This window comes from Cervus canadensis, chromosome 10 (assembly GCF_019320065.1).
Source record: "Cervus canadensis isolate Bull #8, Minnesota chromosome 10, ASM1932006v1, whole genome shotgun sequence".
Lineage (NCBI taxonomy): Eukaryota > Metazoa > Chordata > Mammalia > Artiodactyla > Cervidae > Cervus > Cervus canadensis.
In genome coordinates, this window is record NC_057395.1 from 39,622,994 (window position 1) to 39,650,611 (window position 27,618).

Here is a 27,618-nt window from a genome sequence, read left to right on the forward strand (position 1 = left end):
GTTCTATTTCCAGTTTTTTAAGAAATCTCCACACTGTTTCCCATAGTGGCTGTACTAGTTTGCATTCCCACCAACAGTGTAAGAGGGTTCCCTTTTCTCCACACCCTCTCCAGCATTTATTGCTTGTGGACTTTTGGATAGCAGCCATCCTGACTGGCGAGTAATGGTACCTCATTGTGGTTTTGATTTGCATTTCTCTGATAATGAGTGATGTTGAGCATCTTTTCATGTGTTTGTTAGCCATCTGTATGTCTTCTTTGGAGAAATGTCTGTTTAGTTCTTTGGCCCATTTTTTGATTGGGTCATTTATTTTTCTGGAATTGAGTTGCAGGAGTTGCTTGTATATTTTTGAGATTAATCCTTTGTTGCTTCATTTGCTATTATTTTCTCCCAATCTGAGGGCTGTCTTTTCACCTTACTTATAGTTTCCTTTGTAGTGCAAAAGCTTTTAAGTTTCATTAGGTCCCATTTGTTTAGTTTTGCTTTTATTTCCAATATTCTGGGAGGTGGGTCATAGAGGATCTTGCTGTGATTTATGTCGGAGAGTGTTTTGCCTATGTTCTCCTCTAGGAGTTTTATAGTTTCTGGTCTTACATTTAGATCTTTAATCCATTTTGAGTTTATTTTTGTGTATGGTGTTAGAAAGTGTTCTAGTTTCATTCTTTTACAAGTGGTTGACCAGTTTTCCCAGCACCACTTGTTAAAGAGGTTGTCTTTTTTTTCCATGTAATATCCTTCCTCCTTTGTCAAAGATAAGGTGTCCATAGGTCCGTGGATTTATCTCTGGGCTTTCTATTCTGTTCCATTGATCTATATTTCTGTCTTTGTGCCAGTACCATACTGTCTTGATGACTGTGGCTTTGTAGTAGAGTCTGAAGTCAGGCAGGTTGATTCCTGCAGTTGGAATGGATAATTGATTTTAAAGTTTTAGTTAAAGTAAAAGTGAAGTCACTCATTTGTGTCTGACTCTTTGCGACCCCATGGACTGTAGCCTGCCAGGCTCCTCTGTCCATGGGATTTTCCAGGCAAGAATACTGGAGTAGGTTGCCATTTCCTTCTCCAGGGGACCTTCCTGACCCAGGTATCGAACCCACGTCTCCTGCATTGCAGACAGACTCCTTACCGGCTGAGCCACCAGGGAAGTCCCTAAGTTAATTAAAATACAATTAGAAATGCAGTTCCTCGCCACACTGGCCACATTTAATGGACTCAATAAACCACATGTGGTTAGTGGCTACCTTGATGGACCAGCATCAGACTTCGTGGATTGGTCTATTTAATTTGTAAGGGGAAGTTACTGTGGATACCAGCACTTTTGTTAATTCTCTGCATGTTTGCGTATGACTGTGCTGAGATAGCACTGTTACTGATTGCACTGTTTTATGTTACTTGGTAAGATGTTTTGTGGAACTGGACTGTTGAGCTCCGTAAGATAGGATTTGTGTATTTCAGTAGGATTTGTGTATTTCAATAGCACGAAGTGTGTGCTAGTAGGCCCACAGCAGATGTTGCCGAATGAAAGGGAACAAGAGGACATTCTTCGTTATGATGGGGCAGGATCCCATAGAGATGGATTGCTTCAATTTTTATACTTTTTATTCTTCCTTACCTTTAAAAAAAAAATGGAAATTGAGTTTTAAGTACCTTTTCTTTGTATACTGCTATTATGTAATTTGAGTCTGATAGTGAAAATCCTTTGTGATAGATAAGGCAAGTATTATCAGAGTGGCAGCTTTGAAATAATTCTGGCATACAGAAACCCCTCAGCAGTGCCAGTTCCTGTCTCTTAAAAATGAAACAATGATATTTGATGCTCATTGAGGCATCCTGAACCATAGAAAAGCACTTGAAAGCTTAACAAATGAAAGAACAAGAAGTAATGCTGTCTCAGATAACTTATTAGTATTTACTGTGTGTCCGGCATTGTGTTACTGTATCTCACTCATCCTTACAGCAGCCCAGGGAAGGGGTATTGTATCATAGCTGTGAGGCTACACCAGGTCTGGCTGTCTAGGTGTTTTGACTCTTGCCACTTATTAACTATAAGACCTTAGACACATGACTGATTGTGCTGTGTCTCCAGTTCATCATGCTTCCAGATGGGGATGGTAATGGTACCTGCCATCACAGCATCCCGGGTGAGGTCTGTATGTAATAAAGCATGCCTGGCACATGGTAAAGTGCTGCTTATCAGCATTGGCTAAAATAGTAACATTAAACCACTTTTGATCCAAATTACACTCATAGTCTCATTTCTCTATATTCTGATTACACTAGTGCATACTTCAGTAATTGTAGATAAAATGTAAACAGTGGGCGAGTGCATTAAAACATGTCTTTTTAATTGTTTATTGTATTCCTTAAATTCATGTTATTTTACTTGGAATCATTATACATGATCATTTTTTTTATGATCGACTTTTCAGGTGACTTTGATTCTCAATATAAAAAATCTTGTCTTCCACTCATATTTTTCTTGAAGTAATTAATGGAGATTGAAACAGTTCTTCTTGGCCCTCAAGGTTTACAATGGAAGTGGAAGTGTTAGTCGCTCAGTTATATCCAGCTCTTAGCAACCCTGTGGACTGTAGCCCACCAGGCTCCTCTGTCCGTGGGATTCTCCAGGCAAGAATACTGGAGTGGGTTGCCATTCCCTCCTCTAGGAGATCTTCCTGACCCAGAGATCGAACCCAGGTGTCCCACATAGCAGGCGGACTCTACCATCTGAGCCACCAGGGAAGCCCCAAGGTTTACAACAACAACAGTTTATTCGTTAAATACTTGAGAAATTATATGCCCAGAACTGACCTCAGCACTTGGAATACAGTTCTGGTAGAGGGGGGTTGTGTGTATGTGTTAGGCAGAGGACATTGATAAAGATACCAGAGTTAAGGTGGCGAGTCATGTGGTTTTGTTTCCCTGATGTTGAACACCTGTTCATGTGCCTCTTGGCCATTTGTATGTCTTTGAAAAAACGTGTATTCAGAGCCTCTGCCCATTTTTTAATTGAGTTTTTTGTTGTTCCTGAATTGTTTGAGTGAGTTCTTTACATATTTTATATACTAACCCCTTATAAGGTACATGATTTGCAAATATTTTCTCGCAGGAGTTCAGTTGGATGGTCTCCTTTGTTGTGCAGAAGTGTCTTTATTGATATAGTTCCACTTATTTTTTGCTTTTGTTGCTTTTGTTCTTGTAGTCAGATCCAAATAATCATCACCAAGACCTATGCCATCTGTGTTTTCTTTTAGGAGAGTCACCATTTCAGATCTTACATTCAAGTCTTTAATCCATTTTTTGAGTCACTTTCCTTATGTTGTAAAATTCTGTTGCACATGACTGTCTCCTTTTCCCAGCACCGTTTGTTAAAGCACTGTCCTTTCCCATTGTACAGGTGACCCTTGAATAGCACAGGTTTGGGTCCACTTAGGCGCGGATTTTTTTCTATAGATTTGTGCTGCGGTACTACACAACGTGTGGTTGGTTGCATCCACCACTGTGAAACCACGGATTCAGAGGGCTGACTGCAAAATTATATGCTTATTTTCAGCTGCATCGAGGGTCGAGCCCCCTAACTCCCAAGGTATTCAAGGGTCAACTGTATATTCTTGGTTCTTTTGAGGTAAATTAATTGACCATATATACATTAGAATATCAATTATAAGAAAGAAATGTTAATAACAGATGTTGGTGAGGATGTGAAGAAAAGGGAATCCTTGTGCACTGTTGATGGGAATGTAAATTGGTGCAGTCATTATGGAAATCGGCCTTGCCTGGTAGCTCAAACTGTAAAGCGTCTGCCTGCCATGCGGGTTAGATCCCTGGGTCAGGAAGATTCCCTCAAGAAGGAAATGGCAACCCACTCCAGTATTCTTGCCTGGAGAATCCCATGGACGGAGGAACCTGGTAGGTTATAGTCCTTGGGGTCACAAAGAGTTGGACACGAATGAACGACTTCACTTTCTTTCTTTCTTTTCTTTTTTTCATTATGGAAATCAGTGTGGAGATTCCTCCAAAAGTTCAAAAGGAACTACCATATGATCCACTTCTGAGTATTTATCCAAAGGAATAAAAGATGTATGCAAGCCCTTGTTCATTGCAGCATTCTTTACAATAGACAAGACATAGAAGCTGCCTGTGTTCATTGATGGATGAATGGATAAAGAAAATGTGGCATATATATGTGCATTTATAAATACATAAATGTAATATTATTTAGCCATAAAAAAGAAAATGTTTTATCACTTGCAACAACATGGATGGTGCTTGAAGGCAACAAGCTAAGTGAAGTAAGTCAAACAGAGAAAGACAAATACCATATGATCTCAGTTATATATGGAGTCTAAAGAAAAAGCCCACACTCACAGATAAGAGAACAAGCTGATGGTTGCCAGAGAGGATGGTGAACGAAATGGGTGAAGGTGATCTCAAGACACAAACTTCCAGTGTCCCCAGGATGTCATGAACAGCTTGGAGACTATAATTAATAATACTTACTGAATATTTGAAAGTTGCTAAAAGAATAAATCCTTAAAAGTTCTTATCACAAGAAAGAAAATTGTAAGTTTATGTTGATGGAAGTTAACCACACTTATGGTGACTGTTTCACAGTGTATACAAATACTGAATCATTACATTGTACTGGACATCTGAAATTAACACAGTTTATCAATTATAGCACAACAAATATCTTTCAGTTTCACCGTCTCACAAGTACTTTCATGGATCCTTGATGTGATACACGGTGAGCCGTCACTTATAAAATGAAGTAATGTGAAATTTTTCCTTCTTTAAAAGTTTTTTTTTTGGCCAATCAGTTATGAGGAACCTAAAAAACAAACATAAATTTTTGCAAACAGTATTCAGAGGACTGAAGTTTTGTGTCTTTAGGAAAAAGACAAGAATAGCATGTCTCATCAGGAAAAAAACAGTCTAAGGGAGATCGATAGAAATTGCTAGAAGTGTTTTTAAAGTGAAAGTGAAGTCGTTCAGTCGTCTTTGACTCTCTGCAACCCCAGAGACTGTAGCCCGCCAGGCTCCTCCAGCCATGGGATTTTCCAGGCAAGAGTACTGGAGTGGGTTGCCATTTCCTTCTCCAGCAGATCTTCCCAACCCAGGGATCGAACCTGGGTCTCCCACATTGCCGGCAGACTCTTCACCATCTGAGCCACCAGGGAAAAGGAAATTTAGAAAGGAAATTCCTTTTTTTAAAGGAAATTTCAAACAAAAATGATTTATTTGGCTGCACCGGGTCCAAGTTGCAGCATGGGGTGCACCCCTGACCAGGGGTGGAACCCCGACTCCCTGTGTTGGGAGTGAAGAGTCTCATTGGACCCCTGAAGTTCTGCTTACAAGTTTTTTGCTTTTTTTCCCCCCCTTCAGGAGACCCTAAAGTTTTGAGATACAGTCTTTTCATTGGTGTCAGAACTGTGCTATAAATGATGGGGGGAATTATCTTGAAGGGCATTTCATGAAAACGGAATAATCATTTTTCAGAACCTAATCAAGTGGATGATATTTCTTAGGTAGAATAGTTAGTTCTTCCCCTTAAGGAGTGCAGTCTAGAGAAAGTTGATCACGTCCTTGGTAATGCTGTGCTAGAAATGATCATCCTCTGCGTTGGCACATGGAAACCTTGAGTCCCTTGGGTTCAGGTGATGGTTGAGGGACCAGGTAAGCCTTGCCTTCCCAGAGGAGATGCCTGAGCTGAGCCCTGGAGGCTTTGCCAGAGGAGAGGAGGAAAGTCAAGCACCACTAGTGTGTGTGGTGCATTCAGGGAGTCACAGTTGTGCCTGACTACGGTTACGTGGTACCTGTCAGGGTGAAGTGGGAAAGGAGACTGGAAAGATACGGCTAAAGGACTTGGCATGGCGTGGGTTTATCCTGAAGGGAATCAGATGCTTGAAAGAGAAAAGGGAAGACCTAGGGCACTTTGCCAGTGTGCTCACTGCTGCTTGCTGTTTCCCCCTCCCGTTTTTCTGTCTACATTTTGGGAGTGGGTAGGAGGGGGGCATGGGGACTTTTATTTTCTCTGTCAGGTTTATTGTTACTGTTTTTTTATTGTTTTAAAATTTTTTGTTTGTTTTTTATTTTATTGTTATTCTTGTTAGGTTTTATTTCTCTGTCCGGTTTGTTACTGTTCCTCCCCACCCTTTCTGACTCCCTGCCTCCCAGGTGGGGTGAGGAACCTGTTAAACCTAGTCAGATTGTCTGTATGATTGCAGGCAATCTGAGTAAGAGAGATTATTTTTTAGCAACTGGGCTTTTATTATGTCTAGTCTACTTTGGATGTTGAAATAATTTTTCTGTAAGATTTGTTTTTCTTCTGGTGGGGTTATGGCTGGTGGTTCAGAGAATGTAGGTTTTTGAAGGAGAGTTTTTTTTTTCCCCCAACTAAGTAAGGTGTATCCATAAAATCATTTTTGTGTACCTCTGAGCTTTACCATATAGCTGGTTGAGTTGCTGTTTGATCTGCATAGACTCTCTCAAGGACATGGTCTGTGTTTTGCTGTGAGGTGAAGAAGGACTTCTACAAGTGGAAATTGGCTGTCAATTTAATGCTGTTTGGTCGCCATGGTTTGTGGGAATGAACCAGTGAGTTAGGGCAGGGAGTTAACTTGGAACATTTTCTGGATCACTGGTAGTCTGTGTAGTGACTGTTTAAATGACAGAGTGGCCATCCCTTGGGGTGGTGTGGCCTTGGGAGACAGGCTCTCCTACATCGAGGTCCTGCGGGCACATACCTATCTTGGCTAGTGGGGCAGGAACTTAATTAGCTCCTTCTTGTGCCCTTGGTCAGGCCCCCTTGAACAAGGCACAAGCTATAAAACCATCCTCAGCAGCTCCGGACAGTTTGGACTTATCAAGGGATAGAGCATGCTGTGTGTTTGCTGGTCTGATCTATACTTACTGGGCAGGGACAGACTGTAGGACAGAAACTGTTAGCTCACCCCATAGGTCCAGGTTGTCATCACTTTGAATTTTGGTTCACTGCTGTAGGTCAGTTTTATAAGTTTTAAACTATCTGGTTGTTTTGACTTTTTCCAAATTAACACATGGAATTCCCCCCCCCCCCCCCCGAAGAGTCTATTATCTGAATTCACCCCCAAGATTGCCTCCTCACTTCCAGCAGCAGTTGGCTATACTTATTAAACTCCAGTTGAAATCCTGACCCTTGGAGGCATTCTTTTACTGCCTAGTACCGTAACTGAGGTTCCTGATGACACGAGGCATCCCTAAAGCTAAATAGTGTACTGTTTTTCCAAGACAGAAAATGACATAATAGGCTTTATAAATTTGTTTACCCAAAATATACTATTTTAGTACGTATTGAGTTAATTTTTTGTGTGTTGTTTTATATTAAGCTATTTAAAGTCCTCAGTTGCATCAGCCATAGTTCACCTGCTCAGTCACCCCATGTGTTAGTGGCTGCTGCGTTGAACAGTGCAGGTGGAGAATGTTTGTGTCATCACAGAAGGTGCTGTGGCTCAGCACGGCTCTCTGGAACAGTGGACTGCAGAGTTAGAGATGCGTGGTCAGGCTTCAGGGCCTGGTGGTAGAGTGACACCTACACATGGCCACCTCTTTGCCTGTTTTCAGCGTGATAACTGAGCCAGAAGGACTCTTCTGTTGACCCTTGCCAGAATTCCTGGGATGTGGGGTGGCGGCAGAGTGGCGTTCAGGAGACCTGGGGACCTAAATGCTTCTCAGACTTTCATTCATATTTATTTGAACGTTCAGTGGCATTTTGGTAGGGAGGGTGATGTATGTGTTTAGCACCCTTTTTGACCCAGAATCTGTGAGGCTCTTAAACCTTACATGTAAAAATGTCCCTGATATACTTGTCACTCTCATGTGTTATCTCAACATTATTGCTCTGAGGCACTGATTGTAGTAGCCAGAAGCCTAAATATTTTATAGTCAGTAATTTTCTGTTTCTCTTGGCCCGTGTGCAAGGATAGTGTAGGTAAAGGATATTTGTGAACCCAGTCTTAAACTCCTCGATTTCTTTGATTAGCAGTTATGCTGGGTGTTAAGAGTTGGCAGGTTGAGAAAGGACATAATTAATGCTTTTTTTCTGCCAGGTGTTTGTAAATTTGAAATTTATTTGTCTGCTATGCAATGTCCTACTTTCAAATATTTCAGACTCTCTCAGCTTAGAGAAATAATTCTTTAAAATATAATAATTTTCTGAGGTAAGACAGTAGCTTCTATTCCTGTTTTCTCCAATGAGGGCTTTGTTAGGTATAGCTGACATCAAGTTCGGAGCCAGTCAGGCATCCTCCTTGCGTTTGGTGGTGTAGGCATAGACCACTGTGATTTTGGGGGAAGATGGGCTGCTATGAACCATCACATCTTAGCTGGTTCAGTTGTTTACAGTAATTGAATCAGAAACTTGAGCTTCTTTCAAAGCTTAACCACCCTTCCACTAGAATGGAGAGAGTTGATGTTTTAAGTGTGTTCACTCATCTGCAACTTTAAAATACCCCGTGTTTCATGGTCTTTGTAGCTTTTCCTTCCCTCTCTGTTAGTGAGGATAAGTTTTTAAAAAGAAGTTGTACACTGAGTGGGTGTTGAGTATAAAAGGCAGTGCCTCCATGCATTCATCTGGTCTCTGAATCAGTGTTTTACAGAAGCTCTTCTAGAGATGACTCAGGTTTGAGATCCATTTCAGACAGTAAAGTATCCACCTGCAATGCAGGAGACCTGGGTTTGATCCCTGGGTTGGGAAGATCCTCTGGAGGCGGGCATGGCAAGCCATTCCGATATCCTTGCCTGGAGAATCCCCATGTACAGAGGAGCCTAGCGGGATAAGCACTCCCATGCTTCAATAACAAGTTAAAACTGGTAGCCACATGAGATAAAATACAGTGAAGTAATCATTTAACAGCAACTGTTTGACATGGGGGTGGAGTTCTGAGAGCAACTGCTAATTCTCCAGTGGTCACTAGTACAGAACAGAGAGAAACTCAAATCGTGGATAACATATCTTTTTAAGGTAATCACAAGGCTCTTGTTGTAATAGCAGATCTATTTTTGCTCTCAAGATTTTCTTTCCTAACTGCAGCAGATTTTGGTCCTATTTCAGAATATCCTTTAAAGGTCTTTCTTGTTAAAACTTTGCAGCTGAATATAAATAACTCTCTAGAAATAAATTTTCTTTTTTCTTTTTTGGCCATGCTGGACAGCATGTGGCATCTTAAGTTCCCCATCCAGGGATCGAACCGGTACCCCCTGCAGCGGAAGCACGGTGTCTTAACCGCTGGACTACCAGAGAAGTCCCTAGAAATTAATTTAGAATCCCAACTGAGCTTGGTTTTCCTTTAAAAAAAAAACCTTTTGTTTGTTTGTTTTACAGCTGAGCAGTTACTATGTTAATAATTAACATTTTAGAAAAATACTGAAAACTGCTACTTATGGAAGAGGGTCTTTTCTGTTAGGTAAAAACACAGTGAACAAGTGATTGTGTGTATCAGGGTTACACCTGTTTTGAAGATTCCTTGTAATGTTTTTTTGTGGTAACAAATCCACAGGACTTACTACTCACAGGAATTCTTAATCATTATGATAAATGAACCATGTTTCAGAATAATTGGCTTCTTTTCTTTACTGCTGTGTCTTCTATTTGAAACACCATGTTGACATGGTGTTGACATGTAAACCCCCTAAAGGGGTTAACACCCGTTTAGGCTTTACGAGGAGACTGTGTCCCCTAAAATGCTTTGACTTTGGGCCTATTAGTTTTTATAATGTACTCTTATCTCTACTGCTTCATTCATTATAAAAATTAAACTTGTAAGCAGAGAAGTAAAATAGCAATGAGTGCTAAGATTTTATCATGTTTCTTGAAACTTAAAGCAGCAGTGTAGCGATCTTTGCCTGGAGTTTATTGGACATGTAAGAATCTGAGTCTGCCCCAGATACTCTGAATCAGAATCTGCACAATCTGCATTTTAACAGGATCCCCAGGTGATACTGATCTGGTGCTCGCCCCTAAATAAGTCAGCTGAAGGAACTCATTTACTTGGGAGATGTTAAATGACACACCCGAAGTGATGCAGCTCGTTCATGGGAAAGCTTGGGTGGAGCTTTTGCTCTCGTAATTCTGGTGCTTTAATTTCAAGTTAGCTTCTTATGGCCTCTAAAAAGTTTGTAAACTATAGTTACTTAAGGATTAGTTTTCCTTTTTTCCATCCCACCAGTCTTTACCCCAGCTTTGCAGTTGGCTCCTCGTTACCTGCTTATGGAAGGTGGAAGAAGAGCCCTGCTGGTGCCCCGAGCCCGTGGGGGGCACAGACAGAGCCAGCTGGGCTGGAGGAGCGGGTCCCTTGCCTTCTCAGTCAGCCCTTGCGGTTTTTGTTTTAATTCAGCTTCATAAGAGTCATTATCAGCGGTCTAGGGACCAGTTGTTTAATCTTCCATACCAAATATATTCCAAGTATATGCTAAGTAAACCAAGGTCTAACACATTGAAGCATATTTGGTTCATTACAATTGAATCTAATAAGCATGTTGCCTTGTGCATTTTTTAAATTTCTTTCCAGGGCAAAAGTTGGTGTTACAGCATTAACTCATCACAAAGAGATTGTACTTCTATAACGTCAAAGTCTCTAAAGCCACCCCAATGGGAAGGTTAGAAAAGATGAGTGTTTCGTGATGTTAGTCAGCCTCCTGATGACTAAACACTTGATTCTGACCCACTCCTTCCCATCCTCCCTCCCCAGCCGGGGTGTGGTGCACAGGTGACTGTCACCTTCACCGTGTCCGCCTACCCTCTGTGTGCTCTTCCCCTTTCCCTGATAAGGGCTTCGTCAGCTCTTGCCTTGCTGACAGAATCAGCCTTTCAGGTGATGGTCTTGCCACAGTTCTCTTCCTGCTCCATTGTCTTATGTGTCATTTCATTATTTTCCAAAAGCACAACTCTGGTCACCTTTACTTTATGTTAAAAATATCCAGTGCCTCCCTCCTCCCCCCGCCCCATCCCCATCTCAGTTCCCTCTTCTCGTGTTGTGCACGCTGGGTCCTGTTAGTCAGGAACTGTCTTTTCATCCTTCCAGTCCCTCAGAAAGAGTGACTCACGGAAGAGTGGAAACTCTCCGTGACTTAGCTGCATCCCCACCCCACCCCCAGTTTGCCTCCTGTAAACCCTCTTCTGTTGGAGTTTATCAAGGAATAATGTGTGTTTTCCCCTGTCTTCGTCTTCTCCACCAGCGCACGCACTTGAGAATCTGATTCATCTTTGATTTCAAGGGAATATAAAAGTGAACAAGACAGACTTAAGAGTGTTAAGGCACTTACCACCCCTTTGGGGGAGACAGTCAAATAATCCTACAGACAAGACTTGGGACTGTAGTGAGTGTCATGGGCTAGAGACACATGGAAGTATGTGGTAGTGGTTTTAACTCAGCTTGGTTTTAGAGAATTGATCTGAGGTATAAAGAGTGAATGAGGCAGAGAAGGGTAAAAAATCAAAATAAAGATTCTTAAACTTGCTTTACATAGATGACTGTGACGACTGGGACAATATTTCTCCTAAAGCAGTAACAGAAGGTTTAAGAAAGTATCTTTTAGAAGTGGGAAAGTGATACTGTGCAACTTTTGAGGTAATTTTCTAGCCTTAGTTTTCTGTGTCTATGTGGATCAGATTAGTTAGGATTGAAGTGAGTATGGTTAGATTTGGATTAGATCAGGTGGGATTGAGGTGAATTATGGCTTCCCAGGTGGCTCAGACAGTAAAGAATCCACCTGCGATTCAGGAGACCTGGGTTCGATCCCTAAATTGGGAAGATCCCCTGAAGAGGGAAATGGCTACTCACTTCAGTATTCTTACCAGGAGAATCTCATGGACAGAAGAGCTTGGTGGGCTACAGCCCATGGGGCCACAAAGTGTGGGACACAACTGAGCGACTAACACCTTAACTTTAGTGATTGGATGTGGATTCGATTAGGTGGAATTGTGGTTCTGTTGCTCAGCCATGCCCGACTCTTAAAATGAATGAATGATTAAATGGCCTAGTTACCTTAATACTAAGTAACTGCTAGGATCTTTGTGTATTTTAACCTCCAGAATTCTTACATGCAGTTTTAAGCAACAGCTTTATTGAGATTCAGTTCATAGATCATAAAGTACAATTCACTGATTTTCAGTTTATCTCCAGAGTTGTGCATCCATCACCACTGTCAAATTCCAGAACATTCTTTCTCTACAGAAAGAGGCTCCGTAGTCATTCTCCATTCCCTCTCCTCTTAGCCACTGAAAACCACTCATCTACTGTCCATGGATTTGCCTGCTCTGAACGTTTTACGAAAATAGAATTGTGAGATATGTGGCCTCTCACATCTCTGGTCTTTCACTTGTTCATTTGCTCAGCCGTGTCTGATTCTTTGCGACCCCATGGACTGCATCATGCCAGGCTTCCCTGTCCTTCACTATCTCCGGGAATTTGCCTCAAACTCATGTCTATGGAGTCAGAGATGCCATCCAACCATCTCATCCTCTGTCGCCCCCTTCTCCTGCCCTCAGTCTTTCCCAGCATCAGGGTCTTTTCCAGTGAGTCGACTCTTCACATCAGGGGGGCCAAAGTATTGGAGCTTTAACATCAGTCCTTCCAATGAATATTCAGGATTGATTTCCTTTAGGACTAATTAGTTTGATCTCCTTGGTGTCCAAGGGACTCTCAAGAGTCTTCTCCAGCACCCTAATTCAGTCTTTCACTTAACATAATGTTTTTCAAGGTTCATTTGAAGTGTAGCAGGTGTCAACAACATCTCATTGTTATGGTGCGTGATATTCTATTGTATGGATATGCCACGTTTTGTTTATCTGTTCACCAGCTGATAAACATTGGGTTCTTTCTACGTTTTGGCTGTTAGGAATAATGCTGCCATGAACTTGCAGGTACAGATTTTTGTATGGGCATTCATTTCCTTTATATATACAACTAGGAGTGGCATTGCTGGGTGTTAACTCCATGTTTAACGTTTTGAGGAACTGCAAGATGGTTTTCTGAAGCATCTGCTGTTTGACAGGTTCTTTCAGCAATGTTTAAGGGCCCTGTTTTCTCAACAGCCTCACCAAGATTTGTCATTGTCATCTTTTTTGTTAACAGCCATCCTAGTATGTGTGCAGTATTTTTTCATTATGGTTTTGATGATGCACTTTCCTAATGACTAGTAACGTTGAGTATTTTTTCCAGGTGCTTCTTGGCCATTTTTAAATTTTTCTTTAAAGAAATGTCTATTCAGATCACTTGCCCGTTTTTAAATTGGGTTGTCTTTTTTTCTTTTTTACTGTAGTTATAAGGTTTCTTTTTATATTCTAGATACAAATTTCTTACTGGATGTATGATTTGCAAATATTTTTTCCTAGTGTGCAGATTATTTTTTCATCTCATGTGCATTTTAATTTCTTAAAAAATTTGATGTTAATTTTGGGTATCATTAACAATTGGTATTGTTCAGTAGTTAAAATTCCATTAAGTTTACAGTTCTTGTTTTAGAAAAGCTAACATGAGAACCAAAGTAGTTAATGAAGCATAAAAAAATTGTAAATAAAGTTAATGAGAATAGCACATTCCTTAAGATGAAAAGATCAAAACCTAGTTTTAGATCTTCTGTTACCAACATCTTGTGTGACCACTTCTTCATTTGGGGCTAGCAAGTATAATATGATAAAAGGTTTTGTTTTTTTCTGGTCAGTATAATCCTGAATTAAGCTATCCTCTTTGTTATAGCAGTGAATATCTACTTTTAATTAAGATAAAATTGACATGTAACCTGTAAGCTTAGGGCTTACAGGGTGTTGATTTTTGATACGTTTATGTATTGCAATACGGTTACCACTGTTAGTTAGCTAATACTTTTATCACATCACATAAATATTTCTTTACTTGTGGTGGAAATAGTTAAGGTCTAGTCTCTCAGCAATCTTACTTATTCTAATTTTAATTTAAAACTTGGTGATTTTTTAAGTGAAATTTTAAAGGTGTGTGACTGATACATTACTGGATATTAATCATAATTTTGACATGTGAATAGAACAAAAACCTTTTAAATATTCTTTTATTAGCAAAGGGTATGCTGTAGAAGTGGAGTTTTCCCAACTCAGCCACTCTGACCATCTGTTATTCTTTATGAAAAGAATTTGGGAGGGGGTGTTAACACCTGAACTGGAGAGATAACTACCCACAGTCTGGGCTCTGTGGGCTCTGAGCAACCTCTGTGAGAAGAAACTAGTCCAGCACCCCAGGAAGCTCTGTCTTCCAGGTTCTAGGGTCAGAGGAGCCGCTGTGGCCAAATCTTCCCTTACTCCCATGTAATGTGAACGGCTTTGTACATGTCATCTTTTTAAAGTTTAATGACTGAGATTAGTATTTGCAGCTCAGATTTTCTAGTCTTCCTAGTAGATGACATGTAAGTGCATACCAGTCTATAAGCAGAAGTCATAGTGTTTTTTATTTGGCGTGATAAAAGTTGTACCCCTTTATGATCTTTTTTTCTCACTCTAGGCCTCAGGAGTGCAAGTTGCCGACGAAGTATGTCGCATTTTTTATGATATGAAAGTTCGGAAGTGCTCCACGCCAGAAGAAATCAAGAAAAGAAAGAAGGCTGTCATCTTCTGTCTCAGTGCAGACAAAAAGTGCATCATCGTGGAGGAAGGCAAAGAGATCTTGGTGGGAGATGTTGGTGTCACCATAACCGATCCTTTCAAGCATTTCGTGGGGATGCTTCCTGAAAAAGATTGTCGCTATGCTCTGTATGATGCAAGCTTTGAAACAAAGGAATCCAGAAAAGAGGAGTTGATGTTTTTCCTGTGGTAAGCATCGTTAAAAATATCAAGCTTCCATAAACTCAGAGTTAATCTCTTGTCAGCTTAGCTCCTCTGCAGAGTCTTCAACATGCTGTGCCCAGAGCCAGCCCTCTCCCTGATTGATTTTGTACTTTTGAAATGTGTGCGGTCGTCATCTCCGATTGTAATTTGTTCTTCATCCACTTTCCAGGAGGGTAGCCGCTGGTCGCTTGGGGTTATTGACGTGAAACAAAATCAGAAGTTCGTCTTTAGTTTGAGTCGCCACATTTCAGATACCCAGTAGTCACATGTGATGAGTGGCCGCCTCCTTAGGCAGCAGTGAGACATAACATTCCCATCACTGCAGAGAGCTCTGGCAACAGTGCTGCTTTACACAGTGAGAAGGAGCTGTAAAGCCATTTACATGGCCTTTTTCTTGAAAGGCTGTTTAAATTATTCTGGTCTTTTCAAGTAAGTTCATACTTGAGATTAAGTTTGACTTGGAAGTCACCCTGATTCTCACTTAATCATATTACCATACATCCCATGATATGGAATTGCCACATAGAATCTTCTCCAGCTTCTAAGGGGGATGGGGCAGGTGGTAATGGCCTGTGATTTGGGGGCGGGGTGGGGGTGGGCCCTGTGGGTCCTCTGGATCCTTTGGCCTGAGCTGGGCAAGGCAGGCAGGGGTTTATCTCTTAGCTGTGTGCCAGGGAACTGGTAGAGCATTCTGGTTTCAAGGAATGTGACTCTAGGCCACCCCTAGTCCACTGCGGCCCTTGGCTGCACCTGGGGAAGCAAAGATGCTGTGGGGTCGCAGAGATGCCTTGGGGTCATCGTAGAGATGACATGAGGTCATATTGGGCTCTTACTGTGGAGCAGGCCTGGTAGCCACAGACACATGCTTAAAGATAATACTGAGTGTTAAAACCAAGCATGTTGAATGAAAGTGCATCTGTTAAACTCTTCTGCTACATGCCAGGTGTTGTGTTAGGGCTGGGAAAGTAACTGTGAAAAAAGCAGGGAGAGCCCTGGCCCCTCTGGAATTTACTCTGAGCTGCAGATACGGCAGGTAAAAGTTTAAGCTTTTAAATTGGTGACTGTTTCCTTCATTTGCACTATTTTTATCCTGTGTTTACCCTTTTTCCCCCCCATTAAGAAAATGATACATCCTTATTAAAGAACATTTGGAAAATAAAGGAATGAAGAAGAGAAAATTCCAATGTTAGTGCTGTGCTTTATTTTGCATTGTTACTTTTTAAAAGATAAAACTTCATTTTAGGAGTTTCCTGTAAAAGGCTCTGTTTAGGGCCCAGGGAATGGCTCTTAAAGTATTTTAAAGATCTGGTTAGAGTAAAATGAGAACAGCTAAAGCTTTTTTTGTCCCTGACCTATTTTACATAAGAAAAGTACCCACTTAATTTTGTAGCTCATGCATCTGATGTCCGTGTTGTGGCCTTGCCACCCTCCTTGGACCTTAGAGTTGGGAGGAATGCACATCTTGGTCCCAAGAACAGACTTTGCCTGCTGTTGGCAGGCGGCAGACTAGGTGGAGGCCACACAGGTCCACGGTGCTCATGACTGTTGATGTCCTGGAAATGTGGCCACTAATGGAGTTGTTAAGTGCTTAAAAGTATTTAACCACACTCCTTTTACCGTTTGGTGTCATGGTGTGGAGTGCAGGCGGGCCTGAGGTTCGGTGGTGCAGTGAGAAATATGCATGTGTGGATGTGCAGTTTGAGTAGATGAGATTTTTCTGTGCATTGTTAATATATCAGTTACTTTTCAGTATTGCTGCTAAAGAATGTGGTAAAGCGTTATGCCGTATTTTTTCAAGAAGGGCAGGCACTGAAAAGTTTGTGAATATAACATAATAGTAATATTAACAAGACATCATTATCGCTGAACTTCCATTAAGCTTAGAAAAAGAAATCTTTGTGCTGTGTTTTGTGACGCTAGACCAAGATGGAAAACAGGTGCACAAGGTCAGAATTTGCTGCTGGAGTGGACCTGGGTGTGAGACTGGCTGGGAGGGCAGTGCGGGGGCTTGGACTTCACTTATATTCTTCTCCCGAAAACAACCTGAAGCAAAAACTGGGAGCATTTCTTAATTCTAGATGGCGGATACTTGATTTACAGATTATTGTCTGTACTTTCCTGTATTTTGAAAGTTTTTCCCACCAGAAATTATTATAAAACCTCTCACGAAGATGGTGGTTATTAGCCTGAACTCAGTCCTTTATTGATACAAATAATAAAAAGTTATTTTCAAGAAGACAATTGATAATACAGTGAGTTATCAAGAGTGGTTTATTTTCGCCCCATTAACTGAATCTGATCGTTGGTCCGTGACTTTTTCCCTTGGTCAACGCAAGTTGCTCTATGTGTGCGCGTCCAGCACAGTCTCGGAGGAGAGGATCTATAAAGCTATGCAGTTAGAAAAGTTCTCCCAGGAGGTTGAGGGCCCTCCCTCATCTGATGCAGATGTGTAACACGATGTTAGTTGTGCTTTCTCTAAACTGATTTTCTTCTTTTTGGGCCCCTCTCCTCTCCAGGGCACCAGAACTAGCTCCTCTGAAGAGTAAAATGATCTACGCGAGCTCCAAGGATGCCATCAAAAAGAAGTTCCAAGGTAAGGTCTAGCCTCCGCCAGGGGTGCTAGGGGTGTGGCAAGCCAAGGAGTGGGGCTTCGTTTCAGAGCGGCGCCTCGTCTCCTTGGCAAACCTCCACACAGAGCGAAGGGCACTGCTTGTTCTCAGGAAACCCGGAGGCAGAGCCGGCTCTCAGCATGTCTCTGCCTCCTGCAGGTCCATGGGCCGGGAGGCCTGTGCCTGATACTCTGCCCTCTCAACATTGTGTGTGTGTGTGTGTGTGTGTGGCTTGTTCAGTCTGGTTTGAAACTAGTTTCAGACACTGCCAAGTTTCTCTCAGGGCAGGTGGAGACAAATTGGTTTACATCGGTCATATTAAGTGATAAATCTGCTGTTGCCTCTGAACGTAGCCAAGTAGCAAAAAGCACGTGATCATAAGTGGGAAGGGATGCTCTTATTGCTGGCTTTTCTTTGGAATGGTATGATTTTTAGGTTATTGACTCACCTGTGTCCAAAGGAGAATGGCCTCAGTCTGGCCAGGGCTGGCCTGTTATATGTGACTTGCTGCTAGGTCACGGGGATCCTGAGAAGACGGCCTGGACCTACTTGCTACCTCCAGCCAGGAGAAGACGCTGGTATGATGGACAGAGCGTGGGGCCGGTGCCCGCGGCCCCACGAGGGCTAAGCTTGTCGTCTAACTGCTGTGTGGCTCGGCCCAGACCGCATAACCTCTGTGGGCCTGGGTCCTCCCAGCTGAGAGTGGGAAGGCGCTCGCCTTCCTGCTGTGACTGGCTCCAAACTGCTGGGAGAGCCAAGGTCACAAGGGCTTGGCTCAGGGTCATGTTCATTTGGTTTCACTGTGACTGATTTTATTGATTTTATATTCTTGCAGTAGAGCAGATTTGCCTTAGCTTGTTTTACGTGGAAAAACAAAATTCTCGCTTCCTTCCCTGAAACCTGGTGCTGCCTCATTGTGTCCCTGCCCAGCTCCGCATGTGCTTGTTTGGTGTGGGGTGTGTCCCAGCTCCATGTTGCCCTCCCAGAGAGGAGCTGCTCCTTGGACGCGCTCTGGTGACACGCGAGGCATCCCCCTCCTGCCCTTCTCCCCAGCGAAAGCGTCACTGGCTTTCTCCCGGTGGTCCCGCGTGGTCTAGAAGCTGCCCCACTGTGCTTCCAGCAGCTCAAGAAACAGTCTCGAAATTACGGAAAACCAGGAAACAAGGCAGCTGTTGAGAAGCGAGCAGCCATCTCCAGTGCCTCTGCTATACACGCCCGCATCACGGGACCCCTTGGGCCGTGTGTTGTCCTCCTGAGAGGGCCGTCACTAGGCCGTCTCTGAGAGCTGCCCGGATGCGGGGTGTGGAGCCACCGGAGGGAGGGCTGCTTTCTGTGCAGAATGATCCCCTTTGTGCCTTACTCCTCAGTCCAGCCGACTGAATCACAGTATCGAATTCATGTATTTACGTAATTTCAAAAGCCAAGAAAAAGGATTCCTGCTCCTGCTTTTTAACTTTTTTGTTGACAACAGCTTACCTATAGAAAGTGTACATGAAGCATGTTTGTTTCCTGATCTGATGACCAGCACCCGAGCCTCACTGCTGCCCCTCCCTTCTCCCTGCCAGGGACACCAGCCCCCTGCTCCTAACAGTGTAGAGTAATTCTGGCTGATTTTGTTGTGTGAGTGGAAGCGTCTAGAATGTGTACTACTAGGTCTGGCCTCTTTGTCAGCACTAGTTCGTACGAGTCTCTCTCGTCGGTGCCCGTGGTTTCAGATGACTCATCACCGTGTACTCATCCGCGGTTTGCTCTGCCACAGCTGTCCCACCCCTGTTTGAACCGGCCTTTTAAAATGGTTTGCTATGTTAAATAGGTAAACTCCTGCCATAACTAAACATAACTGTCTTTCCTCCCTAGGCATAAAACATGAATGTCAAGCAAATGGGCCAGAAGACCTCAATCGGGCTTGTATTGCTGAAAAGCTAGGTGGATCCCTAATTGTAGCTTTTGAAGGATGCCCCGTGTAGACCATCATCTGGTGCCACAAATCGAAAGCTTCCGTGTTTAATGTTATCCTCTTGCTATGTATAAGTAAAGCAGACAATGTTTAGGCTAGGGACTCACTGAAGGGGAGCTCTCTTGTCATTTGTGGGGATAAACTATTCTATGAACATGTGCAAATGGCCCTAAATAAATCTACACTCTAAAACTTTATTGGTGTGAAATTAACTTCTTACTGGCCAAATGCCTGTTTGGATGAGTTGGTTTGTTATAAACATTTTTGTTAAAGCTCATGATTTTTAATATTTAATAGTGCAGTTCACAAACCAGTAGAAGGCCACATGAAGAGAATTACTGCATCTTTGTTAACCTCAGCAGTTGTTTACTTTCTTTTTTGCTTAGAGATTTGGTCATAATCTGGTGGTAATTTTGGCCCAAATTTCTTTATTCTGTTGAGCTAAACTGAATAATGGAAAATAGTTCTACTCACAACATGTAACAGCACTAAAGTACTAGCTTGGTGATTCTACTGGATGTGTGGTGGAGACTGCCTTGAAAGGCGTAGGCTTCGAACCAGCGCTGACCTTGCAGAGCACTGTCGCAGCCCACAGTTGGCAGAGGAAGCTGCTTCCACACCTGGGGCCGCCTACTCAAAGGTCTGGTCAGGAGGCTGTTCTGAGATTAGCCTTTCACCCTGGAAATCAGGAGAATGTGCACCGTCTTGTAACAGCGAATTGTAAAGCAGATCTGGGCTCCAGCGTAACCCACTTTGTTAATGAAAACGGTGAGGGTGGTGTATTGACAGACTGCGACACCATGCTGTCTTTAACTAATTGTGTCTCCTTCAGAACTTTGTTGCTTCTGGTATAATAAAATATGAAAGAATGTTACTTTTACTCTAGGGCCTGGGAGAACATCTTCCTCTCCTAGAGTAGCTTGCAACTGTACATGCAGTGGGGAGCAGGTATGATGGACAACACAGGAAGCCACGCTGAGCACCCCTGGAAGTGACTGTCCTTCACATCACAGGCAACTGAACACATCACTGAACAACCTAGAGATGCACAAACAGTGGAATTTAGAAGTAGCAGTACTGGCTTTATGTAATAAAGGAAGCATTTTTAACTTCTCTCCTGTGTAATTATTCATGCGTGACTTGGGAATAAAGGATTTTGCCTTCCACATGTGTGGTTAGGTGTGGAGGTTTGGCTATTTCAGACAAATACAGTTAAGATCACAGCTCCCTCTTCCTCTGATTGAATGAAAAGGTTGGTATATATTGGGAAGTCGTTCTCTTATTCCAAATGTTTATCTAAATGCCAAGCTATTATCTCCTCTCTCATTAGCCAAAAAAGGTTATGCTTTGATCAAAATACTTCTTTCCAGATTCTCTAGAAAACTGTGCTGGCTACTGGTTACATACAGGCTGCTTGTCATTCTTTCATCCTGAATTTCTCTACTGCAAAGCAGCGTTCTCAGTGACTGTATTGACAGATGCCTGAGAAGCGCTGCAGGCCCCAGATGGCTCTGGTGAAGAATCAGCCTTGTAGGCAGAGCCAGCAGGTTCAGGAGGAGACAGTCTTCTCTGTGGTTTCACCTTGTGACGTGTGGAGCTCCTTGCATGAGCACCTGCCTCTGTGCAGATGTGTGTGGGGTGCTGTGGGGAAGGTTTTGAGCAGTGCCCGGGGGGTGTGACATGTAAATAGCTCCAGGCACTCAGCTCCAGAAATTGGGAAATGCTAATGGTCACTTATCTGCCAGGGAGCTTCTGGATTCCTGAGGTTGGGGCCCTAGACTCTCCCTCACCAGCACTACAGGTAACTCTGTTGCAAAATGAGCATCTTAGACCTCAGCTGACCCTGGTGAGGAATAAAACTGCAGGAATTCTCTGCTTCCAGCACATTTACACTTCTACAGGTGTTCACACATTGCAGAAGAGTGGGTGGATAGCTGCCTCAGGGTTCATTGAATGACTGCTCTTCTGCCCCGAGGAAGCAGCAGCAGCAACCACCACTGCTAACAGACATTTAGTGCTGGGCTATGAAGTTATTCCGAGAATATTAATCTCAGAGAAAACCATGAATACGGTGACTCAGGTGGAAAGATGGGGCTTGGTCGGGTGGGTTCCTTTCCTAGAGTCCCTCACCGCTCAGAGTACGGCTGGTCCATGCGCACATGTGTGGCTTCCGCTCTTTACCAGGTTGTCCTTGAGCTCTCAGAGCCTGGATGCGCCTGAGGACAGACATGTTGATTTGTCATGATTTGGGGTATTTTCAAAACGTGGAAGCCATCTCCAGACCAAGTTCCAGCTGGGCTGGGGCTGGAAGAAGGGTCACTACATGGGTGGGGAGGGGCATTGGAAGGGGACTTACTGAGCCAGTGCCTCAGCCAGTCCAGAGAGGTAAAGTAACTTGTCCAAGGTCACACAGCACTCGGGTCTCTCTTTTTCTTCTTCCCCTAATTTGTTCTCATCACACCTGATGAGTTATTTATTTGTAAAGTCTGGAATTTTGTTCCATTTGAGGCGGGAAGGAAAACAACTCTTCTTTTGGGCTCTGTTTGAGTCCCATTAGGCACTTGTGGAGAGTGTCTGGTGGTTTCACTGCCCGAAGGCCAGGCATCCCAGGGGTTGTGCATTTTATTGACCCCCCACACAGGTGACCAGAGGTAATCCAAAAAGCTGCAATGGGGCTTCCAGATCTAGAGGGGCTGCTAATGGGCTGCGAGACGCTGAGCTTCAGGTCAACCCCGGGAGCCTCTGAAGTTGGATGTTTTCAGAGCTCCCAGCTCTCCTGTCACCTAGGGTCTGAGGTAGGTGGCTGCCTCTCCAAGCCGTGCCCCCCCAACCCCCATCTTCCTGAGCCTGAGGGTGACCTAGCCACTGGACAGCAAGGTCCGCAGGCTCCCCCTGCTGGCCGGGAGCTGTCACTGCCAGGCCTCTGGCTGCTGGGCCAGTGGTTGGCAGGTGTGGAGGCCCTCACCTGCCCATCCCCAGACGTGGATGCCAGAGCCCTCCAGGTGGTCTGAGGATGGAGCCCACAGGCAGTAGCTCAGCAGCCCCAGGGTCTTTTGAGCCTTCCTTCCCCAGAGGTGACCCCGTTCCTTTGCCTTCAAGGGGCTTCTGCCCAGCCTAAGTTTAGTCACTCAGTCATGTCCAGCTCTTTGCGACTCCACAGACTGTATGTAGCCTGCCAGGCTCCTCTGTCCATGGGATTCTCCAGGCAAGAATACTGGAGTGGGTTGCTATTCCCTTCTCCAGGGGATTTTCCTGATCCAGGGATCGAACCCGGGTCTCCCGTTGCAGGCAGAATACCATCTGAGCCAGCAGGGGAGCCCTGCCTAAGGGTCCCCAGCTTTTCAGTCGCGTGGTGGGGGAGGGGGAGGGGAGCTTAGTGGAAACGCAGACTGTGGCCGCCACCGTGATGCAGGAGACATGGGTCAGGACACAAGGCCGGCTGTTCACCAGAAAGTGACCCTGAACCACTGCCCTCGGGTGAAGGTTCCTGTGTGTGGATGAGTCGTGAGCCCTGCCCCGAGTTGGGGGCTCACAGGGGTGTGGGGTGAGGGGCTGCTGATCACGGCTTCCACAGTCACAAGCCTCCCTTCCAGCCAAGGCAAGGCCCCAGGCCTCCAGACTTCAGCAGGTATTAGAGGCAGCCAGAAGCCCGCCATGCCTTTCACCAGGTGGGCCACTCCCACTTCCTGGGGATTCTTTGCAGGATGGGGGAGGTGCCCCTTCCACGGGCACTTGAGATGTCACATGAGAACCGAGCCTGTGGCCTGACAGGCATCATCAGTCACTTCTTCCCGCTGAGGCTTCTGGCCAGAACCCATGACCTGTGTCCCCTGGCCCTTGGGCTTCCTTTCTCCACTTAAGCCGCCTGCAGGGGTCTGGAACAGGTAGGTCTCATCTCCCCTCCTGGGAAACCTCAGTGGCTCCGATGTCCTGCCCGTCCAGACCACTTGCCTTCATGACCCAGCTCTACGGGGCCCTCTCACCAACCCTCCTGGCCCCTCATCCCGTTTCTCTGCACCCCTGTCCCCTTGGCCCTGACCCCTCCTACCTCCCGGCAAACTCCAGGTCCTGCTCTTGTCTCTGGGGAACCATCACAGAATTTCCAGCATCATGATCCCAACACAGTCACCACATTTAAGTGCCACTCAGCAGTCAGGTGACGCACAGACCAAGTGCCCCCTGCAAGCCAGCACCTGGTTTTGGTCATGCAGCCTGAGGTCAGCACTGCCCAGCCCCTGGCCGCTACTTGTGTATGCGGCCAAAGGCAGCTAGAGGAACCTTCCCTCCCGGAGGTCTTGAGTTGCTGGTGACAACCATCCCGGAGGGGAGTCAAACTCAGCCTGCAGGTATGGGATGCTGAGGCTCTCAGGCAGGGGTGAGACCCCCCTCCCTCCCATCTGGGTGCACCTGCCGTCTAGGTGCTTGTCTTCCCCCAGCCACACTCAGCCCATCAGACCCCTCTCCTAGGCTTCGGAGTCTTAGGACTGAGCTGGAAGTACCACCAAGACCCCTGAGGGATGCTTCAGTTCACCTTCTGTTCCTGGGTTGATGCGACCACTCCCGTGACCCTGCCTCTAAATCCACTTTTGGTTTAAGCTCCAGGTTCCTTACGAAGCCCCGAACTCACCTCTTGACCAAAGACTCGGATCTCCGAAAACATGAGGGTCCGAGGACCATGGGAAGTTAAGCTGGCTGCCCTGTCTCCAGCCCTCCTGAGCAGTGGATGTTTGCCCGAGTCCGGCAAGAGTCCCTTGTTCATCCCTGGAACTCACTTCACACCACAGCCTGGGCCATCCGCAGCCCTGCTCCTCAGGGTGTATCCATCAGGCCACTGGGTATCTCAGGGCCTGCTCCCTCACCCTGCCCAGTGGGCAGTGGGGGACCAGAAACCACACTCATTTTCTCCTGGAAGGAGCCCCCAAGGAAGACGGGACAAGACCGGAGTGCCGGGCGACACGCGGGTTTTAATGGCATTAACACCCAGGAGTCACGCGTCGGTTCTGGGGGCAGCATCTTCCGGGGACTGGGGCTGCTGCCTCGCTGGCTGTGACCTTCCAGTCTGCTCTGCAGCCTTAGGGACTCAACACCAGAACCACCCGACCCCCAACCCCGCGAAATACACAATTGCACTGATTGACATACAGACCCCGGGCCTGCCTCCCAGAACAAGCCCTGGGTCTGTCGCACGGCTGACAAGGGCTTTGGCGTCTGCTGGCTGGTGGTCCAGGGCCGGGCCAGGGCGATAAGTGTTTCTCGAATGTGACAAAGGTTCTTCTTGTACAAACTGGGTCTGGAAGATCTACTTCTGGTGCTAAGAAACTCTTGTCTTTATGGCTTCTCAGAGCTACCGAAGTTGGGCCCGGATAACGCTGTGTCGGTTGGTTTATTTGTAAGGAATGTGTAAGGCATTTTGGTAAGTTGAACAGTAACTTCTTTTTCTGCAGGAGACTCAGACAGAAGTGCCTTCCTTTGAGCTGCCGTCCTCCTGTGGACAGAGGGTGAAGGGGAGAGGCTGGCCGGGGGTGCGTACTCACCCCCAGCTCCTAACCCACCCTAACTATGGCCTGCAGCCCAACACCAGAGCAGCCAGGGCTGAAGGAGACACCGAGGGCTTGGCAGGGGCCCAAGGGCAGCTTTCAGGAATCTCTGTTCTCCCCCTCCAGCCCCTGAGTCCACGTCTCCTCCTTGCTGGCCTTGCCCAGAGTCCTGGGCACCCCCACCCCCGCCCCACGGGGTCGGCACTCACTGGTCTGTCCAGTCGCTCCTGCAGCTTCTGCACCGTGTCCTTCTCCTTTGCCAGCTGCTCCTGGGTCGTCTTCAGAAGCTCTTGCAGCTTGGTGGCCGCACGTCCCAGGTCACCCGTTAACTTCTTCTCTTTCTCTAGCCTCTCCTGCGGTCAGAGGGTTGAAGGGGATCAGCTCGCACATGACATGCAGGACGGCCCCCTGGCTGTATCTGTGGGGCCACACCAGGCCCAGGAGGACACGGCATCCTGGCCATGATCAGGAGTGTTTCTACAGGGCTGTTCGAAGCTGTGGCCCCTGGGGCCACATTCTGGCTGCTGAGCACTGGTCTTAAGTTCTACTTGATCCAGTTGTCTGTGATCCTGGAGACTCGGGAATACTCCCCGACCTCACCCACCCCTAGACTGGACTGTGCTCAGGGTACCTCCGGGGATGACGACGGGGAGCCCAGGGTGATGGCGCCCCAGTACCTTCAGCTGTGCGGCCTCCTCCGCCTCCGAAGACCCAAGGGCGCTGGTGCAACGGAGCTTCTCCAACTCTGCCTGCAGCTGACTTGCCGCGAGCTGAGCCTGGGGGGGGTGGTGAGTGGCGTCAGGACCCATACAGAAGGAGAGTGACAGGGCGTAGTGACAGTCCCCCAGGTGGGGTGCAGCTGGCCCAGCCCTGCCACCCTGACCCACAAGGGCCCTGACGGACAACTATCAGCTGAACAGCACCCTGACCTCCTCAAACTCGGCCGTGAGCTTCTGCCGCCGCGCCTGCTCATCCCCCAGCAGGGCTTCTGTCCGCTCCAGCTGCGTCTTCAGCTGCGGGCAAAACATTTGGAATCTGGGGCAGGCGGGACCCTCCTGGGTGCTCAGGGGCCCCCGACCCTGCCCTGCCATGGACATGCGGGGCGACCTGGGCCCTCCAGCTGGTCTCCCCTGGGGGAGGTGGGGCCCAGTCGCTGGGGAAGGGAGCTGGGTGATGGGGGAGAGATGCTGATGGGATGTGGGGTCCTTTAGTGAGACCCCAGGACAGAGGAGCCTCAGCCCTGTGCGAGCCCTGGCCCAGGAGGCCATCCACCCTGAGGCCGCCACCACTGTAGTGAGGCTGTTGACAGCTGACTGGATCAGGGGTCCGGAGGGCAAGTGCCCCACCAGACACCCCAGCCCTCACCCTTCCTTCCACTCTGCATCTCCTCAGAAGCCGGGTGTCTGGGCAGAGCGGGGCTAGGGTTCAGTGGGTGTCGGGGCTGCCATCCCCGCCCCGCCCCGGGTGGAGGAGCCTGCGCAGCGTCAGTGACCAGCACCCAGCTCGCCCCCCTAACCTCGGCGGGGTCCTGCTCTGCTCGGGGGGCCTCGGCCGCGTCACCGTCCTCCACGTGGCTCTTCATCTCGCTCAGCTGCTGTCTGACCTGGAACAGGGAGGCTGGGTCTGTGCTGAGGCACGGCTGGATGCACGCAGCCCCCCAGGAGGACCGCAGGCACTCTCGGCAGCCACGGCCCCTCGGGGGACCTGCTCTGATGAGCGTGGCCTGTGTGGGCTCCCCTGCAGGTTCTCGGGGGGCAGGAGGCCAGCACCGAGACCCCTCACCCGAGTCAAACTGCAGCTGAGGGACCCCCGAGGGGCCCAGACTGGCCTTGTGCACACACTTCACTCACTGCAAGGCCAGTGGCATGGAGCCCAGCGACTCCTGAGGGATGTGGTACATGCAGGACTGAGGGGCGCAAAGCAAGGGAGGGGACCTCCCAGGCCTGGGCCACACCATGGTCCCAGCAGCCACAGGCCCAGGGTCGAGCAAACGTGTCAACAGCCCACCCACGTCCCCTCTGACTGGGTGTGGGAACATGCATACCCAGCCCCCACAGCACAAGTGGTCACACCACGTCCACTCACCAGGGCAAGCTCGTCGCTTTGTTTCTGGGCTTCGCTTTTGGCCACATCCAGCTGAGACTGAGATTCTAATAAGAGCTGCCTCAACTGAGAAAACGTAGCCAGGTGGTGGGAGAAAAGAAGAGAGGACCAGTTCTTGTGAGCACCTCTCAGGGAACCCAATACATGCAGGCACCCGCCCCGGGAACCTGCAGGGGAGGGCAGGGGGAGGCAGCCTCCAGCAGCTTCTGCTCTTTTTAAGACTCGGGAAGCATGGCATTTGGGAAACGGCTTCTCCCAGGCCTTCATGAGTGTTTACGGAGTGTCTTTGACAAAGCACTCCGTGGGCTTCCCTGGTGGCTCAAAGGGTAAAGAGTCTGCCTGCAATGCAGGAGACCTGGGTTCGATCCCTGGGTCAGGAAGATTCTCTGGAGAAGGAAATGGCAACCCACTCTAGCACTCTTGCCTGGAAAATGCCATGGACAGAGAAGCCTGGTAGACTACAGTCCATGGGATCGCAAAGAGTCAGACACGGCTGAGCGACTTCACTTTACAAAGTGAGGGCAGAAGTCTGAGATCACACCAGAATCGGGGTGCTAAGCTTATCCTCTCTGCTGCCTGAAT

At 46.5% G+C, this 27,618-nt stretch overlaps 2 protein-coding genes across 11 annotated transcripts in view; one reads left to right on the forward strand and one right to left on the reverse strand.

Annotated features, from left to right (window-relative positions):
- DSTN (destrin, actin depolymerizing factor) overlaps positions 1-20,509 on the forward strand; it is a 27,132-nt gene extending 6,623 nt beyond the window's left edge. The window contains exons 2-4 of the mRNA XM_043479072.1: positions 14,508-14,815; positions 17,347-17,423; positions 19,297-20,509. Coding sequence (XP_043335007.1) covers positions 14,508-14,815; positions 17,347-17,423; positions 19,297-19,406 — 495 coding nt within the window. The 3' untranslated portion in view covers positions 19,407-20,509. The remainder of the gene's footprint in view (positions 1-14,507; positions 14,816-17,346; positions 17,424-19,296) is intronic.
- A 3,831-nt stretch (positions 20,510-24,340) lies between these two features.
- The window catches only part of RRBP1 (ribosome binding protein 1), a 46,751-nt gene continuing 43,473 nt past the window's right edge, over positions 24,341-27,618 (reverse strand). For all 10 annotated transcript variants that reach the window (XM_043479064.1, XM_043479067.1, XM_043479066.1 and 7 more), the window contains 6 exons: positions 27,019-27,102; positions 26,450-26,536; positions 25,863-25,946; positions 25,611-25,709; positions 25,143-25,286; positions 24,341-24,881 (listed from right to left, as the gene is read on the reverse strand). In XM_043479064.1, coding sequence (XP_043334999.1) covers positions 24,846-24,881; positions 25,143-25,286; positions 25,611-25,709; positions 25,863-25,946; positions 26,450-26,536; positions 27,019-27,102 — 534 coding nt within the window. In that variant the 3' untranslated portion in view covers positions 24,341-24,845. The remainder of the gene's footprint in view (positions 24,882-25,142; positions 25,287-25,610; positions 25,710-25,862; positions 25,947-26,449; positions 26,537-27,018; positions 27,103-27,618) is intronic.